This window comes from Triturus cristatus, chromosome 6 (genome assembly GCF_964204655.1).
Source record: "Triturus cristatus chromosome 6, aTriCri1.1, whole genome shotgun sequence".
Taxonomy (NCBI): domain Eukaryota; kingdom Metazoa; phylum Chordata; class Amphibia; order Caudata; family Salamandridae; genus Triturus; species Triturus cristatus.
Genome location: NC_140589.1, coordinates 1,604,573,630 through 1,604,597,114, shown reverse-complemented (window position 1 = coordinate 1,604,597,114; position 23,485 = coordinate 1,604,573,630). Strand labels below are relative to the sequence as shown.

Here is a 23,485-nt window from a genome sequence, read left to right as displayed (position 1 = left end):
GGGCCTGGGTGGGTCAGGGATTGTGTAAGGTGGTCGTAGGAAAAACCAGGCATGTACATCTAGTGGCTAAATTGCACAATGTGAATTCCGAAAAACCTGGCATCAATCCTGTGGCTTTCCTTTTGACCAAACTGTGTGATCCTAGGCCTTTTTCCTTCACTTTGCCTCCTTTTTCTTCATTAAGGAATACGAGGACCTTGAAATATGAGTTCAGAATGAGCGCTGTACAAAACCTTCTCTTATGTTTGATTATAATGTTGTCCATGGATATTAGCAACCTAAGCAACCCACAGGGTGCATGTGACAATTGCATGCATCTTAGATCACTAATAGCATTGTTGATAAGGTGGGAAAGCATGCATGTTTCTCAATTTATGTTTGAAAATTATCATTTAAAAGTACCTCTCAATGCAGTGTATGGTAAAATGCTTTTGCATGTTAATGAAATACACTTTTTTGAACTTTAAGAAACATAATCCTATTTTTACATATTTGTTGCAAGATGCCTTTAAAAATAAAGGTGTTTTCAAAGTTAATTGGTGCAGGACACCACCTTAGTTACTTCATACCTTCAGTTAACTTGCAAATAAATGCTTGCCTGATTATTTAACATTTTTTTCAGAAGATTTGTGTTTAGTAAGTAAACAGCAGCCATGCTTTTTTTCACCAAGGGAGCCACATGTAAAGGTCAAGAGGGCTCAAAGCGCCCCCCTGGCCGTACTTTGAGTATCACTGCCGTAGTGTGTAGGAAATTTCTTAAGGGCTTGTCACCCAGTATCTTAAATTAAGCTACCATCATGAATCCGACCATTGGATACTGATTATTCACCACTGGGAGTTCAGGGGAAAATACAGTCTCCAAACATACTCTCTTGGCCATTTGGGTCCAAGTTTAGGCCGTGAATACTACCGCACTATCTCGATGTCGGTCAGGGCAGTGGCCAACCAATGTCGTAGTCAGTGGAAAGCAAAAGGTTATTTCGGCCACTGTTACACTGAGGAGTATGGATGTAGTCCCACCGTATCTATGATACATGTAGCTTGCCTGTCCACACAGAAGTATTGTTCCATGTCTGGGATTGAAAGGCCACCCCTATTGCATGGCAATGTCACTGGATCACCTTTGAATCTATTTTGCCTATGCTCCCGTACCAGTCTTGAAAGTAATATTTATAGATTCTTGAACAATAACCTGGTCAGGTAGATAGGAATATTAACAAATAAAGCGACTTTGGGAGGATCACAATTTTAATTGATCACCTCCCTTCCATTAACAGGGGGAGCATTAGTCCTTTTTCTACCATGGCACACATCTTAAACATCACTGGGCTAAGGTTTCTATCTGGCTGCCCTTGTATAGTGACAGCAGGAAATGGCGACCACTCCTTCGCCCCAACCAGAAGTATGCGCCTGGGCTAGTGATGTTACCTGAGGACACATGCCAAAGGGTTGATCACAAGTACAACTTGTAGCAGTACTATAGTAATTGCTTCCCTTGCTATGGGTTTTGGGAGGATGCCCTTTGTCCGTGCTTCCTCCAACATGCCCAGAAGATCTGGGGAAGGGTGGGCAGGATTTCACTGTACTCTAGAATTATGCAGTTAAGCCATCACTACTTGACACCTTACTTCTGAGTATAGCTTTAATGATGTCTCTGATCTCTGTTATCGTTATATGTTGCATAATCAGCTCACTCGTGTGGGTCTCTTACCAGACTAGTGAACCTCCTTTTAAGAACTGGATAATAGTTAGTGCTCCAGTGGTCAACCAAGATGAGTACAGTGTGACAGTGTCTTGTGAACATTGTAACTTTAGCTGAGGTATTTCTATGTGGCCTCAACCATCATCTTCTTATTACCATCACCTGTTTTGAGGCCCACTGAGGGCCAAAGTTCGCCCCGGCCATTCATGCTCCAGAAATTGCCTAGCTCCTGCATACTTGTGTAGGTTCTTAACCATTCTGTCTGCCACCTGCTAGAACTCTAGCAATGTTTTGTTTACACTTTGAAGAGTTGTCAGTTGGTGTCTTTTTGAGTACTCATTCTCGAGGTCCTTGATCATTGCTGGATAGAGTGGCCTACAGTACTCCTACTTTATTTTGTAGTGCGTACATCCCTTCTATAGACTTTATATACTTCCAACAGTGTACTAGGTCAGGGTTTTCAACTTATTTTTGTTCCTGCAGCATTTACTAAAATGGCCCTTCACCCATCAAGTATTGTATGTTTGGAAAAAAGCTGGACAAGCCTGTCGTTTGTTCTGTGCTCATCCAACCCACACCTAAAATATGTTTCTTTAAATTCTGTCTCAGTTTTCTTATGGCCAACTTTTGTTTTAACAACGCATACGTCAGAGACTGTCTTTCAAAATATCGCAAGGAGTACTCGCTATACTTAAGAAAAAAAAAAATAATTTAAAAAGAAATCTGACTGAGTTCTTCCACACATTTCAACATGTGTTCTACTCGTTTCGCCGCTATGAACACCTACAAGGGTGGTTCATCCTTCATCCAAAGTACCTCTCTGATTTTGTCGCTATTACATCCCAGTACAAACTGGTAACAAATTCTTTCCTCTCGGGTCCCACCAAATATACATGTCAAAGCCAATTCACCGAGGCTAGTAACCCATTCTTTCACTGTTCATCCTTTCCTTGGCTCCTCAGTCCAAAATGATATCATTCAAGTATAGTGTTCACTCTTGGTAAGTAATGTGTATCAAGCTGTGCTATTGCTATTTCAAATTTGTTTAAATCCCTGTTCTCATTTAGTGACAATCCCTACCTAGTTTTCAATACGTTTTGCCCTCCTGCTCCCAGACAGTGTAGAAGTGCATGTTTCATTTCAGCACTCAAATTAGTGACCGACTACTTGCATTAATTATTCCCTCTCAGGAACACACATGGTACCGCTGCTGGGTATTAACGAAGAGATGTGTGCGGCGAGCAGCATCTCTCCTACGAGCCAAACTGTGCATACACAACTGGGCGTGAAAGCATTTCAGAGCTGCATCAGGTGTCGTGCGGCAGTTTGAAACCAAATGCACTCTTTTCAAAACAGTTGCACGTGCCTGCAGCTTATTCAGACTCAAGGCTGATAGATCGTGCTGGATTCCGTAAGATTATCCCTGCATGCACTTTGCACTCACAGAGTTTTAGCAGTACCAGCCTCCCCCAAGAACTCCTCACTTGAGAGACTGCAGTCTCATTTGTGCCAAATAGTAGCAAGATTGACCCCTTTGAGGTTCCCCCTCATAACTCGTTTGAGCCTTTAGCAGACATAGACTGACTCAAAAAGGAGGAGGAAGGCTCCTTCCATGGGGATGTAGGAGAAAGGGCGAGTCTGAACGAAGGCAGCAGCGAACAAACACATAAGGGGATGCAGGCTACAATGTGTTTATGTTTATGGATTTGTAAAGCGCATGGCTGCCCGAAGGCGTTCCAGCGCTGAGGAGAAGGTGCAGTCAGGGCGTAGAAGTTATCATGGAAAGAGCCAAGTTTTTAGTTTTTTTCCTAAAAGCCAGTTCCATCTGTTAGCAGTGGCATTTGTTTGGGTAGGGAGTTTCAAAGAAAAGGAGCCAGATGTGAGAAAGATCTACCTCCTCACCTAGATCTCTTTATTCTTGTCCTTTTTAATGAGCAGTTCTGCTGAGGATCTTCGAGATCTACCCGGAACATAGGGAGGGACAAGCTTTCTTATTAAGGCTGGGCCTTTGTCATTCATGGCTCTGTGGGCAATATAGAGTGACTTAAGTTTGATCCTGGCTTGGATCGGTATCCAGTGCAGTATTTTCAATGCGGCTTCTGCTGACTCTGGTCTGGGGAAGCCTAACAGTATCCTGGCTGCGGCATTCTGGACCAGCTGTAATCTGTTCACTACATATTTGGGGGAGCCAAGGTAGAGGGAGTTACCGTAGTCCAGCCGTGATATCACCATGGCCTGAACCACAGTTCTCTGGGTTTGTTTAGGGATAAGAGGCAGGATCTTGACTTTTGGATCATGCGAAGTATTCCAAAACATGTGGCTGACAATTTCTTAGCTTGTGTCTCCATGGAGACTGTGGTTTAACCATATTCTCCTATTAAAAAAAAACAACAATTTTACCCCATTTTTTGGGACAGGGGGTTCTCGCAGTTCTGGAGGCCAGCAGATGATGTTTCTGGGGACCGCCTTATTTCCAAGTAACATAAGCTCTGTTTTTCCTCCATTCAGCTTTAGGCTACATTTCTTCATCCAGTCAGCTACTTTTACCATGCACGGGGCTAATTTGGTGTGCTTGGATTGTGGGCCCTCTGTCACTGATCGTATCAACTGGGTATCATCTGCGTATGATACAATAGATAGCCCAAACTCTTGCACTATCTTTGCCAGACGTTGTATGTAAAGATTAAATAGTGTGGGGCTCAGTGCGGATCCCTGTGGGACTCTGAAAGGTGCTCGCCTTCCATTATCTGGAAGGATCTGTCTTCGAGGAATGAGGACAGCCATTTTAGCGCAGTGTCTGTAATACCCGCTTCCTTTAGCCTGAGGACCATAGTGTTGTGATCAACTGTGTCAATGGCTGCACCAAGATCACGAAGCAGGATAGCAGCAACACACCTCTGGTCTAGGATTCCCTTAAGATCCTCCATGACCACCAACCGGGCTGACTCTGTATTATGTTCTGGTCTGAAACCCATTTGTGTGTGGTGCAGCACCCCATTCTCTTCTAAAAATTGGGACAAGGTCTTATTGACATGTTTTTCAGCTATTTTGCCTAACAATGGAAGAAGTGAGATTGTTCAATAATTCCCCGGCTCTGACGGGTCTAGATAAGGCTTCTCAAACAGTGGTCGAACTATGGCGTGTTTACAGGTTTTGGGGATAATCCCTTGTGTGAGAGAGAGTGAAAGAAGCGCAGCTGTTGTAGTCATTGTCGCTTAACCTCCCTGCAATAGGAAATGTGGCGGAACCAGGTCTTGTGGGGAGCCGGATTTAATATTCTGCAGAATCGAGGTCATAGCTTCCTCACTTAGACCTGTAAAATGATCTAGACTTGGCCCTGTTTCCAATCCCAAGTCCGCACCGGTGCTTGGTTGAACAGCAGTGTTTGGGTCGGTGTTCCCTTGAAGGGAGTTATATATAATTTTTCCCACTTTATTTTTGAAAGAGGCTGGCATGCTCGTCGCATCTCTTTGGAGGAAGAGTGAATGGTCAGTGGAGATTAGAGAGCGTACCACTCTAAATAATTTCCTTGAGGAGTTGTGTTCTGAATTGATATTGTCCAGTCATCCTACTGCTTAGCAGGCCTGGGGCCTCATGGACAGCTTGGCAGAGGCCAGGTGGCGCTGTGATGCCCGGTGCTGATGAGGTCTCCGTTGGGGCGCTGGCGGTAGTGCTGGGTGGATTCGAGTGGGGCCTGCAGCAGCATCGAAGAATAGCCCCGCTCCCATCTGACGGGCAGGGGAGATCGATTGCCCCTGGGGACATGGGGGTGGGGGGGGGAGTTCTGGATCCCTGTTGCGGGCCCGCACTCGCAGTATGGCAGCCTTCCTTACAGTGGCCCTGATGGTGAGGGCTGTGGCAGCACTGACACCGAGAGGTCCCTCCTCAGGGTTCGACGAGTGCCTGGGGGGAGCAGTGGCTGTTGGCCTGGATCACTGGCTCTTCTTGGATGACTCCCTGCCTTCGACTGCCCCAACCCTGTTTGCTGTGGCTGGTAGTATTGTACGTCCGGAGGTGCGCCTTCAGACTGACGCTTGGACTGTGACCACCATCCGGGGCCTCCCCCTGTTGCTACTCTGCTGATTGTCATACCGATTCTCCTCCCACCACCTGCACCCTCTTGTCGCTGTTTTCTTTGCAATTGCAGGCCTTGGCATGGCCTCATTGGACACCCTCACCTTGCCCCCTGAGTGCCCGTAGCTTGTGCTTTATCCTCACAGCGCCTTACCGCTGGAGGTCTATCTGTGCTACATTTAGCCTCTGACAGTGTTGAGGGGATCCTCTGAGCTGGCTTGTTTTTGCTTGGCCGCATCACGGGGAGGGACATGCCTCATAGGCTCCAACAGGGCAATACCATCACGTAGTATACTACCCCGCATCAGCCTACTTATAGACTCGCTTCCTGTGAAACCTTGGAGACCCTGGACTGCTCTCCGGAGTGTGAAGAAGAGCCTTCTCGAGCAGCCCTTCTGGAGGCTTATAGGCTTCTAGGGCAACTCTTGAGAGGCAGATAGTGGGAGTCTCCATCAAGGTAAACTTGTGCTCTGATTTTCATAAAGTGGAAACCAATATCCTGTCACTACAGGCCGAGGTACATTTCCTGAAACAGACCTCCCAACTGTCAGTTCTCTCTCACAACTTAGACAACCATGTGGACGACGCAGCAGGGCGATTGTGCCAAAATAATGTGCGCCTGCTGGGCTTTCCTGAATGGGTGGTGGGCCAGTCGGCAGAAAGGTTCCTGGAAAACTGGGTGACACACATAACTGCGTTCTAAAAGATTTATCTAAACTCTGTCGTTGGAAGGGCACACAGGTCAGGTCGCAGGCTCCTGTCGGTTCTTCCAAGGGCGGGTCTTTATCGCTAACCATAATATTGCAATCTATCCGGATTATACCCAAAAGATGCAGGAGGGCTGTGAATCATTCTTGGGGGTGAAGAAGAGATTGAGGGAGATGGACCTTAAGTATATGCTCCTTTATCCTGAAAAGCTCCATGCCATCTTGGCAGGGAAAAAACACTTTATAGGTCTCGCCTGAGCCAGCGCATGCGCTGCTTTGGCGAGACATTTGGGAGTAGAGTTTTAGAAATCCTACCACGGCTTTTTTTGGTGGCATAGAGCGAGCGATTATGCGCACAATGACGAGCAGAGGCGCCATCTGGCTTTCCTCTCTCGTCCTAGTGCGCACACATCGCACACCACTCGCCAGCCTGCTTTCACTTTTGTGCGCACCACTCACGTGTTTTTTTTTTTTCTTTCATGCACTTCTTCTCTCTGTGTGTTCCTTTCTCACCCTCCCTCAGTTGTCTATGCTGCTTCCCCATTAACACTTTCCCTTACCGTTCTTGTTGAAATGGCTGCCACGGGTAAGTGAAGACGCTGATCCGTGGGAGTGAATGGAGGAGACCCTGTTGCGTTTAGTGCTTGGGCTAAGGATTGACTGCTGGTGTTGGCAAGAACGGCCGTTGAGAACTCGCAGAGTTAACCGAGAGTTGTGACCCGCTACGGCAGCCTTCCGGAGGCCTCGCCCGGTCGTAAGCTTTGGTAACTAGTTTGCCATTGCAAGTGCTCCTCTTTAGTAAGTTTAGCCGAGAATGCGACTGATTAATCCACGCCTGGCCTTGCATGCTGGGACTTCAAGGCCCTTGAACATCCTAACGTGACATGTAAAACGAAGCCATCTAGAAAACTAAAGCCCGGAACTGGTTCATTGTCTTACGAAGGGTTGCTCCATTGGAAAGCAGTCATGGTGCACTATTGGTGTTACTTCTTCCAACATCGCAGACTGTGGGTCTCCCACCTGCACAGTGATACGTTCCATATCTCCATCTGCAATCAGTGTTCGAGTTTTAAACACGGAGTCTGTGAGTCGTCCCTGCTCCGCTACAACAGTCAAATGTTGCATTATACATGTGCACAACTGTATCTGGCCACTTTCATGAAATACTTCTCCGTATGACTGGTGTTAACAAAGACATTAAAATGTCACTAAAGTTATATGTCTTCCAGTCAACCGTTTTCATCCATTGGTCTATTATTGTGTCATTCACATTTTTGTTTCACCCACCACACCGTGGGACGATGGATGATCCACATTCACTGTGAGCGACAATATTTTTCCCTTTCACAAGAAGCACACATACAAATTAGCTCCCTGTGCCGCGGGCTGTGATTTGTGTTTGATTGAGGTGCCATGCAGTTTACCCTACAATACAGTTTGCAAAAACCATCTCAAAATGAGCATTGACAGCACCAACTTTCTGGAGGCCAACGTAGACCTATTGGCTTTGCCAATGCTGGTTTGTGGTGGGTTACGCAAAAAGTGTAAACTTAGGCTTATATTTTTTCTAGAAGAATTTTTTTTTAATTGGCCCTTCAAACCAGGACAAAGTGCCTTGAAAAAGCCTAATGTGTTTTGTGGAATAAAGTCTTTATTTACTTCAAGTTGTAATAAAGTGCAAGGTTATATAGTATCAATGGAGCTTTTATGAATAATCCTGAAAGCTGAAAGGGACTCCAACGAGCTGACAAGGTGATGGATTTCTGCTCCAGGAGGGCGATTGATCAATGTTATTCCTGTTGGAGCTCTTGATGGCAGTTCTACTGGATACTTACTAGGAGTGGGAAGGAGTCTCTCATATTTTAGAAACAATAGCGGGGAGCAACTGACAGCCTAGATGGCCATTTGCACAACAGATTATTGTGGTTCTTCTAGATTAAAGCAAAAGCGTGTAGTCTGCGGGTGCAGTTTAAAATCTATAGTTGACCTATAGAGCCCTCAGCCATTAAACTTTCACATTTTCCATTGACAGCATACTCATGCTCACAAATGGTTTACAGCAACAAACCGAAAAATATTTCACCCCTCAACCTGCACCAGGTGCCCTTGATTCTATGTTGGCAGGCACTGCTTTAAGGATTGCATCTCTCCCCCAAAAAAACCTTAAACCACCTGGACCAGCAGATCTATTGGAAAAGTCCAGCTATGTCTCTTAGAACCAATGCTTCTGATTTGGCAATGGTCCTATCCCGTCTCGATGTGCTGCCATTCACAACAGCCACCTAGCACTAATAGAAATGTCCTCCATGTGACTCATCAAGGGCTTCAAGAAGTAATCCCATATCGTGCATATGCTTCAGTTACTCCTCTTGCTCCCTTTGCCCCGCCAGATTGCCTGCTGAATAATCTTCAGGGCGGTTGCTTCCACTGTATCCCCACTTGACTGACCAGATCAAGATATGTGAAGGAGAAAGGAACATAGTCAGCCTTGAAACCACGAGGAATGAAACTACGAAGTAAAAGACCAAAAACTGTCCATCTCCATGCTATACACCTCCTCTCAGATCCATCTGATAAACATCCTGCTATCCACCCTCCTTTTCAGGAAGCAGCTGAAGACTCCTCTCTTTACAAATACACCTAGTCTCTGGTAGCTATCACTGCCCCCACATAGGAGTCATTAGAATATAGCCCCCACATTTTGGGTGGTTACCCCTGCCCATCGTTTGCTTTCGGAGCCTTTGACTTGTACAACACTCTACTTCGTACAGCTGATTTTGCGTGTTAAAATCAATGCATACTTGTGTTGATGCATATAACTGGAGCTTGCAACACAATTGATGGTCTAACTTCCTCATGAACACCTGAAGGTAGATTCAGTAGGTGGGTGGCATAATGGGGCTGCTACCTGTTGGGGCTGGCAACCATGTGAGTGGTTTCTGTACTTGGGGAAGGCACATGTTTCTTCTATTTTAGGAGTTGGCCTCAGTGGAACATAATCTGAGCTCAGCGATTAATCTAATTAAGGCTTTTTGCAACTCCTCTGAAGTTTAAACCAACATGAAAGAAGGTATAAAGCATACCTTAATTCTATATCATCAGATTTCCTTAAGGCAATATTTAATATTAAAATGAATTCACATCACACCTTTGTCATGTATACGAATCCATCTTTATTCATTTACTGAAAAGACAGCCAGCCATCACTTGTTTTGAGGGAACAAAGCCTCTTCGGGTTTTTTTATGGTGGATCCTTGCAATGGGCACCTGGGTAGAATCGCAATTCTAGTCTTCAGCTCCTTGCAACCCAGTCTCGGCTCCATCGGCAAGTCGTTGCCACATTTTAGACTGTTTTCGCCCAGGTGGAAGATGATGTGAATGAATTTTAAGATTAAGTACAACCATAAGGAAATCTGATGAGATAGAATTAAGGCACACTTTATACCGCCTTTCGTGTTGGATTCAACTTAAATGTGACCAGTGGGGCTAGTTGTGGAGGTGACTGCGCTTGTCCATGGGTCCCTAACCCTAAATCTTTCTAGGTGCCAGCATGCCAAGTCTGACACTTTGCATATCTGCTGCAAATAGTTTTTTTAATCTTCTTCTTTTTTTCATTTTCTTCTGACTTGCGCTCTTGATTCTCTAATGTATTTAGTAAATAGAATACCAACATACCATAAAAAGAGGGCTGAAACCTAATCTGGGAAAACTCGTGATCGCCACAATTATTGGCCTGCTGCATGTTATCGCTTTCATTAGAGTCCTTGGTCCCCTCTGATTAGGGAGAAATATTGTTAACAGTTCGTTTAAAAAAAAAAAAAAAAAAATGTAAGTTCTACCGGCGTTTGAGCGCAATTGGGGTATGTGCACCTAATGGTTACTTGTTTCGAAACGTACTATCCCTTAAACTCTGGCCAGGTATAAAAGCACACTTTGTACGATTATAGGTATGTAGTGTGGAACAGGCGCCTTTTTGGTTGGAAATGATAGATGGCCTCTGTCTCTTGCATACCACATGGTGTGCCACTTCAATTATAAATGCTGTAAGTAAGTAGTCGGTCATAGGCCTTAAACTATTGTGTATTAGGAGCTTTTGCACAAAATGTGTAATTTTTAGGTTTCACTTGTTCTGTGCTTGTGAAATATTTTGTTTAAATATATCTTAAAAGTGGGATCTTATCCGTTCCCTCAGCCGAAGTACTGTGTTAATTCGTTTTTTTTTTTTTATAACTTCCTCTTGCTGCACGCATTTACTATACTTCTACTAAAGCTGTTCAGATTGTTTAAGGCCCATTCACTGTCAAGATCAGACCATTTCCCACAGAAAAGGCAGACCGCTTCTAACAATATGCTGGAATCCTTGGTTTTTTATCATTTAGTTGTGTAAAGCAGATTATATAGCCTTAGAACGTTTGTGACATTTCCTTTTCATGCTTCAGTGCCTTTCTTTGCACTTTGTAGGCATTATCGGCTTGATTTTTTTTTTCAACTTAATCGCTTTGCTCATTATGATCAAATTCTAGATGTTGTAATAAACATTGCACGTTAAAAATAGTCAATATACAAGAGCAATACTAAAGCTTCCTACTAAACAGGCAGCTACAAGTGCTGTTACCTTGCAGACAACAGGGTTATGATTTGAATGGTGCAGCAGGTGCAGTGGCACCAGGGCCAAAAGCTCTAGCACCCCACTAAACGCAGAATATTGCTAACCTTTACTACTAAACAGACAGTCACAAGTGCAGTTATATAGTGGGCAGTAGGACCATGATTTCAATGGTTGTGCAGTGGTACTGAGGATTAAAGTTATCGGAACTCCTATAAACACAATATTGTTATTACAGCAATTAAATCTACTTCCCACTTTAATTTTTCAAACTTTTGCTTTTGCTTACCCACACTATACCACTAGTAACAGCACAATATATTGCCTTTTTGTACATAGTCATAACACTTAAACAGCCTTTCTGTAACTTATATTGTACAACTACTCAGCAAGCTGCAACTTAGAACAAAAAGAGCTTATAATTAATCACAAATGCAAAATCTAATGCATTTACCAATGCTTGTTTGGCTTTACGATTAGTTGAGCGGCTGGTATCCCTGTCAGGAATGACTCCAAAAATGGAAAGGAAAACGTAGGACTGATTTACTGCTCGTGCCTCACGTGCAAAGCCTTGAGACCTACGTAAAAGACCCGGTGCCTGCCTACAGTACATCAACGCGTGCCATCCTTGTACATTATGTTGGCCTGTGTGCATGGATAATTGCAGGTCTTTGACTATTATAAACAAGCATTAACATAGCCAATAGATCTCGCCTTTGGGACCTTATAAGTGTTTAGCCATGCAACAGTTGATGTTGTTGCACCAAGGATATTATGCTGCATAACTAAATACTTTTAAGGCCCCAAAAGCGAGACCTATTGGCTATGCCAATGCTTGTTTGAGTGCTTGGAGGATGTATGGTCCTTGTTGGACTGGTCAGACAGGATTCGTGTACGCCCCCCTTGAATGATGCAGACCCCTTTTGCACCTGCACTAGGTGGCGAGGAGTAGACAAACCAGGCATGGGGATGTGCTCCACTGAAGGCCATAGTGTTTCCTGCATTGTGGTCCAGGATGATGGCACTATTGTCTCTGCAACTGCTGAGACCGCACTGATGCCCTAGACTTTGATAACTGGATCCCGCGTCCCAATGTAGTGACATTGTCCCTGGAACTTCAACTCAAAGGGTTCTTGAAGGATTTCTGTGTGGTTGGAGGGCTTTTTTGTTGTCCTGGCTCTTCGGGGGTGGAGGGGTCTACTGTCATCATTGCTGCTTGGGCTCCGGAAGTATTGGGGGTTAGCCCTCTTCATAGTGGCATGGTTCTCTGGGTGGTTATGATTACTTCTACTCTTCCTGGATCTCGAGCTGCTGCTGAGGCCCCCCTATACTCCCGTGACCCTGGCCATCCAGCTTTGGGGAGTGGGCTTTTCTGAGGTGGGTGCCCTCCGCTTATGTTTCTTTCTTTTTTTTTTTTTTTTTTTGTTCCAAGGTCCTGTGCATTGAGGTTTGTACTTTCTAAGTCCACGTGGGAGGAAAAACTTGCGGTAGGTCACCTGTCCTATTATTTATCAGATCTAGTTCTGAAACTCTGCGAGGTTGGGTGTGGGAAGTGGAGTGTAGTCACCCCTGCCCCGGAGATTGCTGGCTGAAATCCTCAAGGATGTGGAGGGCAAGGAGATATGGATGGAGCCGCTTTCGGACTTTTTTTTTGCTTAGTTGGCCCTCGACCAATCATGGGTCCACTGAATTGGAGGCAATGAATGCAATGATCGGGGGCATTGCGTTGGCCTCTACTGTGGGGTTAGGCTCACCCTCCAGGAAAAAATAACTCTGAAGAACGAGCTGCTGCGCCTGCAGCATCTCCCGCTGGCCGATCTGGTAGAGAGGCGGACGGAATTTGTGGTCCAACGTCAGGTGGCGGAAATGAAGGATAGATTCGACCAATACACACTGAGGTCTTATCCCTATCTCCTCCACAGGGCGTGGGGGGTTATTGCTCTGTGTGATTACTGGCTTGGATCCTGCGGTGAGAAACTCCTCTCTCCCTCCCCCTACTCCATCTTAAGCCTTCCCAGGGTAGCAATGTCTACATACAGAGTGGGATAGTAAAGGTCTTCATGGCTCATATGGAACAAGTGTACCGCAATCCTCACCCTCCAGAACCTGAACACATATCTTCTTTTTTTACTAATCTTGGTTTGAGCTGACAGCAGTCATAGACCTGGAAGGGGATTTTACGTTAGGAAATATTTGTGCACAGCTTTGACTGCTGCCCTAGGGAAGGCGCTGGGTGGCAGTGGCTTTTCCTGCAGAGTTTTATCACACCTTCTCCCCTTTCTTACTCAACACCTGTTGTAAGTTTATTTAGAGGCCAAGAATGCAGGTGTACTCTCTGAGGGCTGAATCTCTATGATACACAAGCCAGGCTCGCATAGCTCGGACCCCTCCTTCCATAGATCACTCATGAGGATCAATACTGGCATGAAGGTCTTTTGTAAGACATTATCATTTCGGTTACATTCTTTAATTGCTCAAATTATACATGAGGACCAATGTAACACTACTATGAACCATTGGCGGTTAATGCATGTCTTACACGAAGTGGAGGAACGGGACGAAGAACTTGCCCTCCTCTCCTTAGACATTGCTAAGGCCTTTGTCTGGCAGTACCTCATGCAGGTTCTGGAGATGATGGGACTGGGTCTCATTTTCGGGCTTGGGGTGAAACTGCTGTACACCAGTCTCACGGCTAGGGTGTGAGTTGGTAAACCATGCTCTGATAGTTGGTGAGTTTGCAGGGGAATGCGACTGGGTTGCCCGCTCTTGCTGCTTGTCTTTGCTATTGCTGTAGAGCTACTAGCTCTTTAAAGTCTGCAGGAGATTGGGCATCAAGGGATTGGCTTGGGATCTCTTTATGCTGACAATACCCCTTTGTGTCTTATGGCTATGAGATGCTCGCTCCCCCCTCCTGCTGGGGTACGTTGATACTTTTGGAGAGCAGTCTGGCCTTTGGATCAATTACAAGAAATCATTGGTGTTTCCATTGCGGGTGTTTCTCTACACACACCCATAGGCTGTACGACATTGCCCCTCCGGTAGGAAACTAATGTTTTTCTTTACATGGTGGTGGTGCACACGAGGCAGAAACGCCTACAGTATAACATTAACAGAGTCACGGGGGGAACTCCGGTCTTCCATTCAATTCTGGAGTACCCTTCCCCTGTCCCTCATGGGAGGTGTGGCCACCTCAAAAATTGTGTTTTTGCCACAGTGTCTCAATTCTATCCAACATTCATTTGACAGTCTTCCTCAGGAAGTGTTTAGGCAATTTGATTCTCCACTTACTTCCTTGATATGGGCAGAGTGGGTCATAATAGGGTGTTGCTTGCTGCTGGAGGATGGGGTACTGGTGGACCCAAACTTGGAACAGTACTATCTGGCCTCCCAGCTACAGCATCCTGCACATTGGTTCATGGAGGGAGGCAACTGGGTCAAAAAGTTATTTCAGGACACAGCTGGTAATTTGGCACCCTCCAGATACTGATGGCAACGGGGAGAGATGTTGGCCAGGTGTCATAACTCATAAGCACATTGCTTCCCTGTTGGAGCGTACAGTGAAAGTGCTTTTGAAACAGGCTCCCTGTGCTAGGAAATCCGTGTTCTGGGACCTACCAGCCTTTAGGGCACTTGCAGATACTACGAACGTGACTTTGTGGGAGGTTGGTTGTGAGACTCTGGGGAATCTTGACCCAACGAGTAATTCATCTAAGTTGATGACGCACAGAGTAGTTTCGGTGTGGGAGTGGGGTAGTTATCCAACATGCTTGTCTTACAGGTATAGATAAGCACTTAGTTTCTTTATTCTACAAAGCTGTGACGGCAGATAAGTCTTGCACACCCCTCCCGAGTGGCCTGGGACTGTGACCTGGGGGTGCAACTTGAGGACGCAGCACAGGAGAAGATGTGTCTGTTTGAGATGTCTATATTTGTCTAATGACCGGTTTAAATGTACTCCTGAACGTGCGGTGCAGGAAATAAAAATCTCACCTGTGCTCTTGCATACAATGGATGAGTACAAACCAACCAACTGTCCCCACTGCCAGGACCAGGTGACTTATTTTTTACACTTGGTGTGGAACTGTCCACCTTTGCAAGCATTTTGGGTGAGTATAATGGCTTGGGTGTAGGTGGCAGTATCCGTCCCATGTTCACTGGAGCCTACCATTTATCTGTCTAGGCGACATTCGTAGGTGCAAAGGCCTGAAATTGGCATTTAATTTTCTACACTTGCTGTTGCTGCTGGCTAAGCGGTGGGTGATAATCACATGGAAGGGGAAGTAGGGTCCCATTTATGAGCGTTGGGTGAGTAATGTGGCTGAGTTAGCAGTGGCGGAGGAGGTGTGGCTCAGAAACTATAGAATGGATGATAAGGTGGGACATGACCTTGTGTAGTCCAGGGAGCTGCTCCCTGAGTTTTTAGACCATGTGGGTTCCCAGCAGTCCTCTTCTGATGCGGAGGTGGACTCTTCGATTCCATTGACACTTGGATGTTTTTACTGGACCTATCCCTGCCATGCTTGGATTACTTGAGCTGACTCAGCTCAGGTACCCGTTTATTGATGATTGTCATACGGCTATTGTTCCATTACAGATCTGCTTGATCTCTCTGTTACCGATGGCTATTGTTGACATATTACGTGTTTCTTTGTCTACAATTTGTAAACACTCAAAAGATGTCTTCAAAAAACAAATGAATTGCCACTTTTGGCTCAGATACTCATATCGGGCAAGTGCTGCCAGACAGTAAGGGCTGCATTTTTAACCACATAGTCTAGGTCAGCTTAACAGTACCCATTAGTGGAATGAATCTTGAGGGTGGAGGCTGCAACACCTGTCGGTAGTCATATTTGTTGCGTAGACCTGGTTTACCATTTCAGAATTTGTTGATCAAACTTATTATTCGTGATCTGTCATACAGGTGCCGTTGTGGTGCTTCGAACAATTTGTCTAAGATATCAAATCTTTTGTCTCGTATGGTTCAATTGAATCTCATATTGTATACCTTGATTAGATATACTTATTTTCCTAGTGCTATTTAGTAATCTTTTGATGTGTTGTTTTTAAGCAAGATGATATGAGCTTTTATAAAAATCTGATACAGCCAACACATGTTTCATCCCTTTCTCTGGGGTCTGGATCTGGGGCTTTCTCCAGGCTTGAATTTAAACAACTTCGATTGTAACTTCTGACAGTTCTTCCTCGTGGAAAAGTGGGAAGGGGGACAACGTCAGGTGATCAATCTCTTTGAATTCAACGAATGGCTGGTCTTTTGCCATTTCAAGATGGAGGGCATTCATATCATCCAAGACCTCCTAAGACCCAATAATTGGCTTGTGTGTCTGGATCTAAAGGACGCTAACCTGACAATCCCGATATTCCCGCCACATCGTCTGTCCCTACTGTTCCAATGGCAAGATCAGACCTTCGAGTTCAGCTCCCTCCCTTTCGGTCTCTCTTGTGCTACCTGGTGTTTTACCACGGTGCTCAAGCCAGTGATAGAACATCTGAGGGTCTCTGGGATTTGCACGATCGTTTACCTGGACGACATGCTCATCATGGATCAATGCCCGCAATCTCTGTCAACGCACTTGCAAAAGACAGTGGATCTCCTTCACTCCCTGGGCTTCATTATAAATTGTGAGAAGTCAGCCCTTGCTCCTTCCCAATTCCTTACCTTTCTGGGTATTGTGATCAGTTCGGTGGAGACCATTTGGAGTCTTCCATTCAGGAAGATGGCCATGATACGACATAAAGTGCGCAAGACATTGGCCAAACCCTTCACCTCTCTGTGGCAGGTAGCCAGAGTATTCTGCCTCCTATTGTCTTCCATTCAGGCTATTTTTCCAAGGCCTCTTAACTTCAGGGTTCTTCAGCGACTGAAAGCACCCCATCTGCATCGCAGCCTCACGCATTCCCAACATGTTCCCCTGCCAGGAGAGGCCAAGGACAAACTATGATGGTGGCTCACGCACATGGAGACCTGGAATGGGCAGGCAGTTTTCAGCTCTCAACCGGACCTGGTGATAAAGTCCAACATGAGTGGCACTGTTTGGGGCTCACGTTGTGGGTAGTTCACCACCAGTGGTGGATGGTCCATACAGAACAATCCCTGCACATTAACTGTCAGGAACTGATGGCGGGCTCGTTCGTGGTAAAGTGCTGGACCAATGATTGCGTCCAATGTTGTCTGCTCCTGAAGATGGACAATGTGGTGCCGAATCGCGACTTCAAATCACCGGGGGGCATGTGATCAAGAGTCCTGTTAGATCTTGCCAAGTGTTTCTGGGAATACGACTGTGATCACCATGTGTCAGTGGTAGCAGAACATATTCTGGGCGCGGCCAAACAGGTTGTGGATTTGCCATCGCAGCATCTCAAGGATACAAGCCAGTGGAAATGGCTCCTTTTTATGTTTAAAGCCCTCTCGTCCGATGGGTCCCTTCATGATCGACCACTTTGCGTGCCACCTGGACCATCCACTTCCAAAGTACTTCATTTTGAGACCAGATCCCAGAGTGATTGCAACCAACTCCCTCCTCCAAAATTGTTCAAGGGAGACGGGTTATGCCCTTTCTCCCCTTGCTATGATTTGTCACGGCGCATACAGCTGGCGGATCTGGTGATAGTGATGACCCTGTTATGGAAGTCACAAGTTTGATTTCTGGTTCAGATGGAACTTCATTGGAATTTTCTAATCTGTCTACCCCTAGATCAGAATCTCCTCAGCGATCCCTCTGATGAGCAACGGGACCCGCCAGCTTATAACATGGAGGAATACAGGTCTCGATGACAAATCCCTGGCTTTGCAGACTCCTCTCCTGAACGAATGGTACGATCAGGCGTTACCGATCAGCTTGGTCTTGATGGTTGAATTCAGATCTCGTGGAGACAGATGCTGTCTACATCCTAAACTTCTTGGTCTCTTTGGTGGAGGCGGGGATGATCTTCAGGAAGATCAACACCTTTCGGTTGGCGATTTCCTCAAGGCATGCCCATGTGGGTGATCTTCCTATTGTAAAGAAGCTCCTTAGGGGCTTCAGATTATCTCTTCCTCCGGAGCAGAGGTATTCGGTTCTGTGGGATGTCAACACAGTGTTGAACCTGTTCTTTTCTCGGCGTAGCAACACATACCTTTCTTGGAGGCAGTTGTCTGAGAAACTGGCTACTCTGTTGTGTCTGGTGTCCTGCAGACGAGTCTCTGATGTCCGTGCTCTGGTCATTTCAGGAAGGACATTTACTTCAGATGGAATCCCCTTTCATGTGTCCTGATGTATGAAATGTAACTCCAGACTGATTTCATGGCCAGCTTTTGCAGAGTCTCCTAAATTATGTATGATTCATTGTGTTGAGGCTTATGAGGCCATAACAGAGGAGCTATAGTCCCCATGAGGATAGACAGTTACTCATTGACCTTCTTAAACCGTAGGAGGCAGTCTCCTCCCGACCATTACAAGATGAGTTCGATGAGCCATGCAAAATGCAGACATCGACACCAAGGCATTAGGAACTCATTCTACCAGAGAAGCTATGGCATCAAAGTCCTTCGCTCTCGGGGCTTGCTTTGAGGACATTATGAATGCAGCGGACTGGTCTTCGGATTCGACCTTCAAGAGTTTTATTTTAAGCCAGTTCCCTCCATTGCGGCTCTGGTGGTAGGTAAGCTATAAACTGGCATAATCCTTGCCTCTTGGTCCTGACGTAGAATGAGAAATTTCCTGGCATTCGTAACGGAACGTTTCAATCCTGTTTAGAACATGGGGGTGAGGATAGCCCACCCTTTGCTCTGTGATCATCACCCACCCAGTGATACAGGATACGATATGATTGGATGCAAGTACTATGCGTTTTCAATATTATGAAATGCTTATTATGTGGACTGTTATGTGGAAGCAACTGAGGGATGTGTTGTGCCCTGGATTGAATAATGGGCATTGTTTTCTTTTCCCTAAGTGTTATGTGAATGAGGAAATGAAGTGTTTTAGTTTATAGCTTCACAATAGCTGCTGTTGAAAAAAATGCAGAACGTGTGGCATCATCCTCGCTTCGGTGTCCTTAATAGAATTTAAAAAATGTGTTCAGAATGCTAGGACATTTTTTCCTTACAGTTCTTTGATCTATTATCTGTTGCATAGACTTTTGTGGATCAGAAGTTCCTCCCACGGTCCTAACTTAAAAGTTTGCAGACTACTACCCGAAAGAAATCATAAACTGGATGAAAGTGGTTCTATGTTGTCTATCCAAGTTGAATGCAACTGTAACTATGTTAATTAGTTACATTTATTCAAAATAATTACCAATATGCAAACTAGAACTAAGGAAATGTAACAATGAATCTAAACAATATTGTTTTTGACATGACTACTGCCAGTAGTGCTGCAAAGTCCGTACGATTTGGAAGAACTGATATTCACACCTGTCCTTGACTGTCTTACGTTCTCTTTTCCTGCAATCCATTGATTACCTATGTTTCTTACTTTTTTTAGGAGACAAGAAACTGGAGAGCGTTGTGCTCAGTAAAATGAACTTTGAGTCTGTTGTAAAAGATCTACTACTAGTCCGTCAGTACAGGGTTGAGGTTTACAAAAACAAAGCGGGCAGTAAATCGAGCAAGGAGAATGATTGGCACTTGGAGTATAAGGTATGGTGTTCTTGCCACTTGTAATAATGCTGCTTCAACTCTCCAAAAGCAGGTTTAGGTTCACATCTATCTCTACAGTAGATGGGATGCAGACTAAATCCTAGTGAATTGCTTTTGGAATATTATTATATTTCACTGCACTCCTGGAATTAAGATAAAGATCCAATGTATATATATTTTTTTACTTCGTATTTAACCTGGTGCTACATATGTAGAGTTTCAGTATATTATTTATTTGAAGAACAGTGCCTTTATGGCTCACTAATGAATGAAGATATTATGGGGCAAGCAAGGTAATTTGATTATAGCCTATGGTTATACCAAATTTCCCTTTAATTGGTCAGCGCAGTCCCTCTTTTTCCCTTCCTCTGTGTGCTAGAGTAAATCGCATGCAAAAACGTGCCTGGTTGTTAAAACTGAATTATTTACATTTGCAGATATAATTGCATCTAATCACTACAGATGTACAGGTGTAAGGCTGCGGTTAGCAACCTAGTCAGCTTTCCACTCAATTTCTTGACGCAAGTTCCTGCATTCCAGGTTGCAGTGCATGTAGTATATAACTGATTATGTTTTCCATTTGGCTTATTTTATAGGCTTCTCCTGGAAACTTGTCTCAGTTTGAGGAGATTCTCTTTGGCAACAGTGATATGTCGTCGGCAGCTGGAGTAGTGGGTGTGAAGCTGTCTGCTGCCGATGGGCAACGAGTCGTTGGAGTCGGTTACATTGATTCTATTTTGAGGAAGCTGGGGGTGTGCGAGTTCTCTGATAATGACCAGTTCTCGAACCTGGAAGCATTGCTGATTCAGATTGGCCCGAAGGAGTGCGTACTACCTGGAGGGGAGACTGCTGGAGACATGGGGAAGTTGAGACAGGTGACTACATAATCATTCAATGTTTATTTTTATTAAGCTTTGTTATTTGAAGTGCTTACATAGCTATGTATATAAATTGTTAGCAAAATTTAGGAGATTCACTCAGGTGTCAATGGGTGATCGGGGACAGATGTGAATCCTGGGGGTCTTGAGGTACCTGGAGCAACAAAGACTAACAAGGCCGCTATAGAGAGCCACTTTCTTTAAGCATTCTTGGGTGGCAAGAACTCAAGACCGAGTCTCACAGTAACAATGCATTTGATGGAAGATGTTGGTAACTCCTCTCGCAGCTTCTTAATAATCTTCCCTCTCAAAACATTATAACAAATTGACTAGCTACATCACACCTGTGTTAAGAAATCACCCCACCTCAGTGGTGGTGTCCTGCCTGTTGGGAGAAGGGGAAACGGTGGTCATGAAGAGTATAAGATTGTTAAGGTTGCTAATAATTCTGTTAGTAGTGGAAAAAAGGTTCTCATTGAGCCCTCCCACATTTAAATTGCTTTCGTTCCACCATATGCTTATCCGGCATACCCAAAGCATTTAACAGAAATTCAGAAGCTGCTGGAACTAGTTCCTAGAGAGCTAGTTTTAGAAGCAGGTATCCAATGGGGCTTCTACTTGTTCTTTGCAGTGGGCTGGGAGTCAACCAACTATCATGGTTGTTCACTTCTTTAGTCTGTTACATCCGAGCTCATTACTTAAACGGTCACCTAAGCAGTTTAACAGCGCTTTAATTTTGGTACTTGCTCTGTACCACAGATGCCAATGACAGACACTGTGACTGTGTTTCTCGCCTTGTGTGTTGGAGGACTGCGCCTATAACTGCATTTAATATAATACGAAAAACAATGGTCCTGGACCATAAATCAAAATAGGTGGTAGTTCCTAACTTAGTGATATCATTCACATATTCTGAGCTACATATAATCTATTTTGGTAGCTCTTAGTATCAATCAATCAATCAATCAAAGGCATTTATAAAGCGCACTACTCACCCGGAGGGTCTCAAGGCGCTGGGGGGGGGGGGGGTCCGCTACTGCTCGAACAGCCAGGTCTTGAGCTTCTTCCTGAAGGAGAGGTGGTCTTGGGTCAGGCGTAGTTCGGTGGGGAGGGCGTTCCAAGTCTTGGCGGCCAGGTGGGAGAAGGATCTACCTCCTGTTGTCGCTCTGTGGATGCGGGGGACGGCTGCGAGGGCGAGACTGGTCGAGCGGAGGTGGCGTTTGGGAGCGTAGAAGTTGAGGCGGCTGTTGAGGTAGGTCGGGCCTTGGTTGTGTAGGGCTTTGTGTGCGTGGGTGAGGAGCCGGAAGGTGATTCTTTTGTTGATCGGGAGCCAGTGCAGGTCTCTCAGGTGTCTGGAGATGTGAGTTCGTCTGGGGACGTCGAGGATGAGTCTCGCCGAGGCGTTCTGGATCCGCTGGAGTCTCTTCTGGAGCTTGGCGGTGGTACCGGCGTAGAGGGCGTTGCCGTAGTCCAGTCGACTGGTGACGAGGGCCTGGGTGACTGTTTTCCTGGTCTCGGTGGGGATCCACCGGAAGATCTTACGTAGCATGCGCAGGATGTTGAAACACGACGAGGAGACGGCGTTGACTTGTCTGGTCATGGAGAGGGAGGAGTCTAGGATGAAGCCCAGGTTGCGTGCGTGGTCTGTCGGTTTGGGTGCGTTGCCCAGGGCAGGGGGCCACCAGGAGTCGTCCCAGGCGGAGGGTGAGGAGCCCAGGATGAGGACTTCCGTCTTGTCTGTGTTCAGTTTCAGGCGGCTGGTCGTCATCCACTCGGCCACGTTTTTCATCCCTTCGTGTAGGTTGGCTCTGGCGGTGGCGGGGTCGTTGGTCAGGGAGAGGATCAGCTGGGTGTCATCGGCGTAGGAGATGATGTTCAGGTTGTGTTGGCGTGCGATGGCTGCGAGGGGGCTCATGTAGACATTGAAGAGGGTGGGGCTGAGCGAGGAGCCCTGAGGGACGCCGCAGGTGACTTCCGTGGCTTCTGATCTGAACGGGGGCAGGCGGACTCTCTGTGTCCTTCCGGTGAGGAAGGAGATGATCCATTCCAGTGCCTTCTCCTTGATCCCGACGTTGCTGAGGCGCTGCACTAGGGTGCGGTGGCAGACAGTGTCGAATGCCGCGGAGAGGTCCAGGAGGATGAGGGCCGCTGTTTCTCCGTTGTCCAACAGGGTTCGGATGTCGTCTGTGGCAGCGATGAGGGCGGTCTCGGTGCTGTGGTTGGCCCGGAAGCCTGACTGGGAAGGGTCGAGGGAACCAGTCGTCTCGAGGAAGGCTGCCAGTTGCTTGTTGATGGTCTTCTCGATGACTTTGGCTGGAAACGGGAGGAGCGAGATGGGGCGGTAGTTCTTGAGTTCGGTGGGGTCCGCCATTGGTTTCTTTAGTAGAGCGCTGAGTTCGGCGTGCTTCCAGCTCTCAGGGAAGGTGGCGGTGTTGAGGGAGGTGTTGATGATGTCCCGCAGGTGGGGTGCGATGACAGCGTCGGCCTTGTTGAAGATGTGGTGAGGGCAGGGGTCGGTTGGGGAACCGGAGTGGATGGAGTTCATCGTGCTGATGGTGTCTTCGAGGTTGATCGGTGTCCAGGCGTTGAGGGTGGTGGTGGGGGGCGTTGGTTTGGTCGTGGGGAGCGTTGGTTGTGTTCTGAAGCTGTTGTGTATGTCAGCGATCTTGTTGTGGAAGTAGGAGGCGAGGGAGTTGCAGAGGTCTTGCGATGGGGTGATGTCGTTGGTTCCGGCGTTGGGGTTGGAGAGCTCTCTGACGATGTTGAAGAGTTCCTTGCTGTTGTGTGCGTTGTTGTCCAACCGGTCCTTGAATGCTGTTTTCTTGGTGGCGTGGATCAGTTGATGGTGCCTTCGGGTGGCGAGCTTGAGGGTAGTCA

General features: G+C 46.1%; 1 protein-coding gene across 1 annotated transcript in view; it reads left to right on the top strand.

Annotated features, from left to right (window-relative positions):
* The window catches only part of MSH2 (mutS homolog 2), a 576,743-nt gene that overhangs the window by 8,896 nt on the left and 544,362 nt on the right, over positions 1 to 23,485 (top strand). Inside the window, exons 2-3 of the mRNA XM_085612740.1 lie at positions 19,576 to 19,730; positions 20,327 to 20,605. Coding sequence (XP_085468866.1) covers positions 19,576 to 19,730; positions 20,327 to 20,605 — 434 coding nt within the window. The remainder of the gene's footprint in view (positions 1 to 19,575; positions 19,731 to 20,326; positions 20,606 to 23,485) is intronic.